Below are 10,116 nucleotides of genomic sequence, written 5' to 3' on the forward strand. Positions count from 1 at the left end.
CAAATGAACGTTGTTTAAATACAAAATATCTTATCTTCTTTCTAATAAATGATTGACTCCATTTGTGCTGAATATTGGTTTTAAAGTCGAGCCACACATATCTTTAGAATATTTTATTTATTTTTCTTACATTAATTTTACCATCGATGACCACAAACTACTGTCATGATATTATTTCGATTTCTTTGTCATAAAACTGTTAACACCGCATAAAAAATTTCTCTTATAGTAGTCTCTGTTATACCATTTCTGTACATTCAGTGTACTCTATGGATAGAGGAATACATAGAGTTAAACATAGTAAAATAAGAAATTAAAAGATTTCGTTAAAATTGTTCGTTTGGAAATTTCCCGAAAAGCTAATTGATATTATTTCGATATTATCTCGGTTAACCAAGCCCCGAGGACAGTTTTCGGGGTTTACCGAGATTTTTTAACCAGTTAAAAAGTTCAAAATTTAGGACCAAAATGGTCTTTCACTTATAACAAATACTTAGACTAGGCCCTTTTTATTTTCACCTGTCCTTTGTGCATTTCTACCTATGGATGTATTTTTTTTAACGAGCAAGGTCCTATAATTGCATTAGGGGACCTAAATCGTTAAAAAAAAAGCAACCACAAAGACCAAACTTGTTAATTTCTTAAATATGGTCGGGATCCGGTAAAAACACCAAACCTCAAGAAGAAATGCAATTCACTTTAATTGTAATGAAAACAGAACAAAGGTGAAATGTTTAAGCAATTAAACCTATTCCAATAAATGTTGCCTGCTAACAAGTATACATACACCAATTCAAAATTTGTCACCGGGATCTCTCTATGAACTACAAAACTGAAGCAGTTGGGACTAATGCTACAACAAACAAAATTTAAGATTTCCATCTAAAAGAATAGAAATCAAAAGAATACAACGACGATCTTCTTTAGCATAATTCAGCGCTTCGACTTGAATCCAATCCTGCGCTTCTTGAATGCTTCCATTTCAACGCTCTCTTTTAGTTTCTCCAAAGCTGTGACAGCATAAAATAACGAGGTTTAGCCACAAGAAAAAGTCTCCAGTGCATAACCACGAAGTTGAAACTCACGAATCGAAGGTGAAATAGATTTACAGAATAAAGATGTTGAAAATTGCAGATTTATATGTATCGGTGCCAAGAAAGTAAAGGGTTGCAAGTCAAAACAGCAATTACTCAAAACTCCTGCTTTGATCAAATAATGTTTTGCTATGAATATCTACTGGACCATTATATCCCATACAGAGTAGGGTCTGGGGATTGGAAGCATACAGACCGCTGCCATTACCCACAGGTGTAAAGAGAATTAAAGGTGCCCTGATGTTTTCATATGTAATAGTAGACACTGCTACCAAATATTCCCATATCCACGAAGATCACAACAATTCTCATTTTGGAAGTTTAAGGTATAATTATCTATTGAGCACCATTACAAAAATTGATGATTTTGTGATAGTATGTGGAACTACATTAGATTACTCTCCAAAGGAGTCATTTGAGGAGAAAATAAAGGGTTCATTAAATATTGAGAAAGGTTCCAACTCTAGCCGATGTGGGACTCTAAACACACCCCCTCCAATTGGCACAGATTGTCAGTCATGAGGGGGCTACACGGCTGAGGGGGTTAGACAGTAAAGAATACCCCGTCCCTGAAGTGGCTCTGATACTATGTGAGAATATATGAAATCCCATTAGATTATGAGGAGAGAAGAAAGGTTCCATCATATATTGAGGAAAAAGGTGTTGGTCTATAGTCAAATGTCTTGGATAGCCTTAAATACCAACAAAAAAGAAAAAAACCTTTTGGACCAAAATTTATATCGTAATATTCTTATAATGCAAAATGGGCAAATATGTGAATTTTGTTTGAATTTTTTTTCCCAATAGATAAAGCAACATTAATGGAATTTGTTGCAATTTCTTTTGGATACAAAGTAGAATGATGCATTAGAAGTTGACTGGTAAGTGACCTACATACACGTTCTAGGATGTGCATAGCTTTAAATAAGAGCAAAATACATCAAAATGCAACAAAGGTCGGTTTAGTTCTTATTTAGTGTAATGAATTTTTTTTCTCAATCAACGTAACAAAGTTTCAAAATTTCCTATTTTGTACCCATTTTGATCGGTAACCTGCTAATCTTGGAACATTTGATGCAATAGATACCCATTGACGAATGGGTTATGGCGAAGCGGAAGAAAAACTTTACATCCACGTCACTAAATGTTACAAGATCAACAACTTACTGATAAAAATTTGTGAAAAAAGTTTAAGAAACTTTGTTACATTAAAAAGAAACTTTTGAAACCTTTTTACATTAACTGAGCGGAAAAAAATCATGTGCAACTCTATAGGAACCAAGGCAAACTTCTTTACATTTTGATGCATTTTATCCTTAAATAAATGAAGCTCACATGCATTCAGCTCTACTCTTCTAGTCTATATATTGGTGGAAAATTACCAGAAGCATAGATCGATCGGAGGGACTCTATTGAATCCGATGGGACTGTATGAACAGGACATGAGTCAATGTCAGCTTTCTTTAAGAGCTTCTTGAACCCCTTGATCTGAAAAGCATACAAGAGTCACCCAAAACATGCATGAAATAGTAGTACCATGTCAAAAGACGTTTGTACACTTGTTGAAAAAAAATTATCCAGCAAACGTTAAGCATTTTCTTCAATGAGATAATGCACCAACTGGGTTTTTTGGGATACGAGTCAAAATTTAGCGATAAGCCAAAAAATGAATGTAAGAACTGAATCCTATCCGATTGAAGAATTGAAAGAGGAATACAAATGTATTGTCCCCAAATCCCATGCCCCCTTCCTGTCCCACCAATCACATGGAGATACATAATTATTTTATTGAATATAAATTTATAATTTCATTTTATATACACTTTGTGGTGATGTGTCTTTGTGTGATTGGTTGACAGGATGGGGACATGGGATTTGGGGACAACGTATTTTTATTCATGGAAAGAGTACCTCATCTTCATGTAACAAGGTGAAGCAGCGCCCAGAATTCCCTGCTCTTGCAGTGCGACCAGCACGATGAATATATGTTTTGATATACGGAGGCTTATCGTAGTTAATTACATTTCTAACCCCTTCAACATCCATTCCACGAGTCATTGCATCAGATGAGACAACAACTTGTATTCCACCTTCTCTGAACGCCCTCAACGTCTTGCTGCAAAACCAAACTTTCTAACCTCAATATTGTAAACTACTCCCTCCATCCTAGAATAAGTATCCACATTTCTATTTTAGTTTGTCCCGAAATAAGTGTCAAGCTTTCTAAAGTAAGTGCCTCGTTTCCAATTCTACCCTTACTTATGAGATGGAGAATTTCATTACTTCCTCTACTATTAAGGGTAGAATTGTCATTTAGTTACTTGAAATGTAATAATTACACATTTCTAAAGTTGTATGCCTATTTTGGGTCGAGTTTGCATACATCACACCTCACCTCCCCCAGTCCCCACCTCCAGGGGTGGGATATACTGGGCTTGTTTGTTTGGTCCTTGGTTTTAAAAAGCGCGATGCGGTCCGAGGCGGTAAGGGTCCCGGAAGCCGATGCGTGATGCGTGATGCGTGATGCGGATGCGCTCGCATCACGCACGTGATGCGCCCGGTATTCAAAAAATACTTATAAATGAATTGTACATATCAATTTCTACCTTAAAAACACTTACCTATCAAAATACTTCATTTATAACATAAAGTAGTTCAAAAAGTGGCATTAGAATCTTAAAAAGTTCGTAAATCGGAATAACAAAACACACAAACTACTACCATGAAGAACACAAGTAAATATCTAATAGTCCCCAATCCCTAAACTATTTCAGGTTGCGACTTCTGCTTCTTCTATTTCAGGTTGCGACTTCTGCTTCTATTATATTAGGTCACAACTCACATATATGTTCTTAATCTGATATGCGACTTGAGACTTGAGAGGGGATTCTATTTTATTAGGTCATTATTACGTTCTATTTTAATCTACAAAAGCCCAACTAAAAACCTCTAAAGAACGAAAAAGGAGTCCAAACATGAAACATACAGGATGCACTGATGCACGCATCGTGTGATGCATAGGTGATGCGACCGCATCAGAGAGCATCATGGAATCGCTTCGCATCAGCCCCTCTGATGCGTTACCTCCAGCGCATCGGAGCGCATCACGCATCGGAGCGCATTATGCGCGCATTTTTAAACCAAACTGTGGTCTATATTTGTAGATATATTTTCTAAGAGAGAGTACTTTTTACCAATGGCCATAATTAAATAGGTATAGAATTCAAGTGGCCTTTAGCACAATTCTAATAGCATATCTCTATAATCTTAACAATCTACCAATTCCTGTCCATTGTTTCAAAGTGAATCTTCATGAATCTCTATATAAATATAAATGGTTGGCATTTAATTCTTACATACCAATTATCATATATTAATAATTCATAATGAAGGATTATGTAATCTTTGCTTTTAAGGCCATCTATAATGTATCTTTGGAGTTTAGAGGATACATTATCATCTCCAACCCACCTCTATATTTACAAGAATTTTTTGAGCAATGAATACTAATGCTCTTCGAGGAACACTATTAATTCCTCTACGCATTTTAATTTTTTACTTCAACCATTGTGGTTATCATATTTTGATCAATTTACATAATTTGTTATATACATCAGAATGTAAAATTTATTTTACACAAAATATATAATTTGTAAATCTTATTGAGTCCTTCAAAATGAGCCAACTATTGAATATGACATTTAATTTATTTTCAATATTCATTGATAATTGTTATTAATGAGTGTTATAATTATTTATTTCTTGTTCCAATAATATTAATTATACATGTTAAATATTACTATCATGTTTTTTTCTATCTTCTTCCAACACATTTTCTACTTCCCTTCCTCCGCAATGCATAAATGCTTCCTAGAAAGCCTCAGTCAAATTAGGACATGCATCTAATAACTATGGAAGATATCCGAGCAAAAATTGTGAATATTTCCTTCTTTTTCTTCTTCAGTCAAAAGATGGTGTGCTCACAAGATTTATGGAAATTCACCAAAAATCGGAAAATATAAATCAAGCTCCCTGTTTCACTAGACCGAGTTATGATTGAAAAGACCCACAACAAAATTTGAAGTTCTGGGCATCTATACTTTTTGAAAGAAATTGAGCAAATCAGTTTATAATCCATTCAGCTTCCCCACTTTATATACATATGAATCTACCATGAATCAGAGGCATGTAATATGTTCAATATTTGAGAAGATGAACAAGCTAAAGGTTGAAAAAGACAACTCAAAACTTTCTTAAATAAAAAATGCTCACAACTGATAATAAATGGATTAAGGTCACTCACCTTCTCACAGTTTGATGTTGATGACCAGAATACTCCTTGATCTTGATCCCCAAATCTCCAAAAAATTTAAGCAACGTGCATAGTCTGTGAGTTGACTCGACTGATGATGTAAAAACAATGCACTTCTCCCCTTGTAAACTTTGTAATAGAGCAACCAGGTAAAGAGGCTTCAGCTTTGGTTCACATATCTTCATAGAAGAATGAAATTTTGGTTCGTAAAAATCAGATAAATGTTATAAACAGTTATATGTGGTACTAGTAGAAGCTTGATGTCATTAATTAGGTTGTTGAAGAAAGCATATGGTCTTTAAAATCTATGCTGAAAAACCGCCAATCCAATATATCATCTCAATGTAAAGACTGAACTACAATAATTTCACTTTTTCAGTTTAAAAGGAGATAGAGAGCTTCAACTTTGATATTTTATATGTAAACCATGATGCCCAAGAGGGCGCATGTGTATGAAGTTCTAAAAGATTGTAATGCTGCTTATCTTTGCTACATTATAAAGCATTTAGGTAAACGTCTCAAGTATAACTTTTTTAAGAGCTCAAGTATAACTTATTAAGCATTAGATACGGCTTAGTAATGCATAAATCCCTTATATTTTAAGTTTACAAGTAACTATTGCACAAGTATAGTTTTCTAGAACTTTGTAACCTTCATAAAACGAACAAATAACCGATTGATAAACATAAAAATAGGACGTGTTCAACCACTTGTAATTTCTACATAATTCAAACATAAATTTCGGGTTTTCTTTTTTGAAGAGAAACTAATTTTCCATTTTCAGTTTTACGATAAAATCTTGCATCACACAGGTACATAATCAGTGATGGATGATGTAAATCTAGGAAGTCATGAGAGCATACCAACTTGAATGACTCCAGATGTTCCGGAAGCTGATATCGTATCTGCCCAGTAGTCAAGAACAACGGATGGTGCAGATCAAGTTGAGCAAGCTTGCTTGGATCTTGGGTTAGGGTAGCAGATAAAACCATCTTTACGAGCCTTGGGTATGGTTTACTCTTAAATCCCCGTTCTACACCTCTGCAATAATTTAGTTGATTCTAAGCATAATTTAAGAAAAGCTATAAAGATGCTCCGTTGTAAAAGTATTTATGCATCTGCATTTTCCATTTCCATAATTAATCCATTGAAAGAAATATAACTTTCAATAGATCCATGTTCCCTCACGACCCCCTTTTATGAGATGAACTTATCAAACTAGGACTCAATTCTATTTCCCAATATAACCTCCTTCATTTCTGATGCCAAGATATGTCAACAACTTTAAAAGCAAAAGACGTCACAAAATATGTGTATGCATATGTATGTATGTGTGTATACACGTGTGATTAGATGATACTCGCAATAAGTAGTTCATGTGGAAGCAGAGAGAACACTTAAGGTGTAAAGAAGGATGGGGCATACAAAGGTGTGTTCTTTTTCCCCATAATACTACCCATTACATGTAATCCCAAATCCCCTATCCACACACACTAAATACGAACAAAAAGGAGACTGGTAGATGAGAAAACAAGATTCGCTTTTTGAGGCTTCCTCTACCCACATCTCTATGTGCCCGCAGCACTTCCATATGGAGAAAGATAGGCTTACCATGTTCCATCAATAGCACCTAACCTATGCCGATTTTGGCGGACCGTGCTCCACCCCGATGAACTCATGCGGTTCCGACGTGCCCAGAGGCCGGAGGCGAATCCGTTCAAAGTCCGTAGGACCAACACCATTCGAAGGTGGGCGGCCCACCCCGCCAAAAAACTGTGGGAACAATCACTTTTAACAAAGTGAAAAAAATATTCGACATTGATTCTATTAGCAAACATTGACAATATGCAACCAATACTATCCAGCTTCCACCCTATTAAACACTAGAACATACTCCTCACATACAGGTATCCAATGAAAAATGACCCAGCAATACAAAACAGAAAAATGGCACTTACAGTCTCCTTATAGTCCTCAAGGAACCAAATATAGAAGGAACAGGGTTGTTGGCATAAGCAAAGAGGCCATCAACACTTGAACTGGTGAACTGAAGCACTGTAGGAAGCCATGACTGATATGATTCCCTGAGCAATCGATCAGTCTCATCAACTACCTGAATTACAAAAATGCCACCATAAATTTCTAAACAAGATAAGCATAGCTAAAGAATATTTGAAGTGCCATCTGATCATTACATACAGACTCATTGTCTCTGTCTCATATATAATGAATTACTTATGTTTAATCCCCCAAGGGGTGGCCAAGTTGGCAAAACAACTTGGGTACTTTTTATAGAGTACAAACTCGGGTTCAAACCTCTTGGTGTTATAAACACTGTTTGTCGGCCACACCAATCGAGTGTCTGTTGGTGGACTCAAACTCCATGGACTTAGTCAGCCAAAGGTGGGATACCAAGGTTACCACAAAAAATGGATATGTTTCCCACCAAAGTAGCATCTTACCGGACATAGTTATCCCGTTCACAATACTTTTAAGGACCTAGAAAACCTCATACAAAGCTGATAACACAACTTACCAGAAAACGGAGATGCTCAAGTGTAAAACCTTTGGTGTTGTTAATATGATCCATCAGCCTTCCAGGTGTTGCCACCAATATATCTATGGCACTTTGCAACTCCGTGGAATGATGTTCTGGGTCATAACAGATGCCTGCCTCCAATTTTGGTCTCTCAATAAGCATTGAAATTTCATCTGCTATTGAGGATTGGCCTACGGCCAAACCAACAGATAAGCCCACTGCAGGTGCAATAGTGGCAAAAACATCCCTAACCTAAATAACGTAAGAATACAAATTCATGAAACAGCATACTAACAACATTATAACACAATTTCCATCGAAAATGAACATAAGAAATAACTTCTCTTTCCATCTCAGTAAGTGTACTTGTTGGTCATATCATGTTAAATGCCATCTTTCTGCTTTTATTAATAAACACTTGATTGAACGACACTAAGAGTCGCGTGAGGAAAAGTACAATCATTAGCAAAGAACCACCGGCTTGAATGCATTAAAGAGAAAGAGATAGTGGCTAAGAGCCTCAAAATGTAATTGCATGCTTTCTTCATAGCTTTATCGGCATTATCAAAGCAATTGGCACTCCTTATCCCCTGCCCCTTCTCCCATCTCATTGAGAACCTAACCTTAAATTAAGTATTATAGGCTACAACCAACGCATATATTAAAGCAAGTCTATCTATGACATATTTGTAAAGAACAATATGTCTAACCTGCAAAGCTAAATCACGAGTCGGCAAAACCACTAAAGCTCGAAGACATTTGACGGCACGATTTGAAAGGCTTTGTACAATTGGCAGTGCATAGGCTAAGGTTTTCCCACTTCCAGTGGGTGAATTCACACAAAGGTCTCTCTCAAAGGAACCAGGTCCTACAGTCTCTTGCCAAACTGCCACTTGAACAGGAAAAAGTGAAACAATTCCACTACTGCACAAAGCAGCTTCCAACCTAAGGAAATATTCAGACAAATAGGAATTAGCAACAAGGTATACAAGATGGAACACAAGAATAAGCAAATAAGAAGAAGATCATTAGATATGGCATGCTCAGCTAGAATGAAAGGTTATACAGAGTTCAGTAAGCTTAAAACAAATCAACCTTTATCCTCTAAATTAACATGTAATTAAGAACACCAATTTCGTGAACATTATCTACATTTTGAGTTTTAACTGTCAAAGGAGTTGCTTCATTGACTTCAAAATTTAACAAGAAAACGAATTTACTTTCGATTATCAAACTAAATACCACAATTCAACAAGAAAACAATACATTTTGATACTGGTTAACTAAAACTAATTTTAATTCTGTAAACAGAAGTTTCTAATTTGCAAAATTAGGAAGCCGAACTCTTTGGACCAAAATTTGCAGAGAGGGTTCCTTATAGCGGGACGAAATGGGAATAAGACAGCATATTTACGCGATTAAAAAGCATATGATATGGATTAAACAAACGAATGTACAAATAGAATCAGTGGGACGTGTAAGTACCTTGGGTGGAGAAAGGGAAGTTGAGTAAGAGGACACTTCTTAAAGGAACCAACATCAACTGGGCTTCTCATCCATGGCAGCACTGCTACTTTCTTTCTGGCAATCTTCTGCTCTCTTGCTTCTTCTTCCATGGTAACAACTTAGAGAGATGATTCTGTTGTTGATTTTGCAGTTGGGAAAAGATCACAAAAGATGGTGAACGTCTGAAAAACGATGCCCTGAGAAGAGAATCAGTCACACCTCAAGCCCAATTTTGTTTGGATCACGTGGCGACCCAAAAATCTTTGGGTATGTTCTTGTGGCCCAAATTTGAGGCGTGTAAATGATAAAATAGCAACCTATTTTTATAAATTTTTTTATTATAATATTTTATTTTTATTTTTTTATTATAGTAATGTATTTTTAAATTATTTTTTATTAAGACATCGTACTTTAAAAAATCTACCCATTATAGTATTAGGTAACATGTTACCTTTTAAACCGGTTAACCCCTTGACTTTTTTGTTTGTATGGCTTTAATGAGGTGATGTGGATGACACATCATTTTGATCATTTTGATGACTTAACTAAAATAAAAATAAAAACCTATTTCAAATGATTATTAGTGATTTTCATTTTTCATTGTCATGATTTAAAAAAACATTTAATTTTTTTGACTTTTTCTTATTAAGTTGCATATAAATTAA

At 35.5% G+C, this 10,116-nt stretch overlaps 1 protein-coding gene across 1 annotated transcript; it reads right to left on the reverse strand.

Moving 5' to 3' along the window:
• Positions 1–743: 743 nt before the first annotated feature.
• Positions 744–9,626, reverse strand: LOC112499686 (DEAD-box ATP-dependent RNA helicase 1). The gene is made up of 9 exons (XM_025103011.1): positions 9,431–9,626; positions 8,656–8,890; positions 7,943–8,197; positions 7,365–7,519; positions 6,270–6,447; positions 5,398–5,585; positions 3,006–3,210; positions 2,477–2,582; positions 744–1,010 (listed from the first exon to the last, which is right to left on the reverse strand). Exons 1-9 carry the CDS (start codon positions 9,559–9,561, stop codon positions 934–936), a joined length of 1,530 nt encoding a protein of 509 aa, XP_024958779.1. The 5' UTR covers positions 9,562–9,626; the 3' UTR covers positions 744–933.
• Between the last annotated feature and the right edge of the window lie 490 nt (positions 9,627–10,116).

The sequence above is a fragment of the Cynara cardunculus genome (genome assembly GCF_001531365.2).
Source record: "Cynara cardunculus var. scolymus isolate 2C chromosome LG 16, CcrdV1, whole genome shotgun sequence".
In the NCBI taxonomy this organism is placed as follows: domain Eukaryota; kingdom Viridiplantae; phylum Streptophyta; class Magnoliopsida; order Asterales; family Asteraceae; genus Cynara; species Cynara cardunculus.

Bases quoted from the DNA above. Each gene is read 5' to 3' on its own strand.
- LOC112499686 (XM_025103011.1), bottom strand. From the start codon at position 9,561: ATGGAAGAAGAAGCAAGAGAGCAGAAGATTGCCAGAAAGAAAGTAGCA. The intron at 7,520-7,942 runs GTAAGTTGTGTT...TTTGTAATTCAG, and splicing joins TTGAGCATCTCCGTTTTCTG to GTAGTTGATGAGACTGATCG. The intron at 3,211-5,397 runs GTGAGTGACCTT...TTGGTTTTGCAG, and splicing joins CAACATCAAACTGTGAGAAG to CAAGACGTTGAGGGCGTTCA.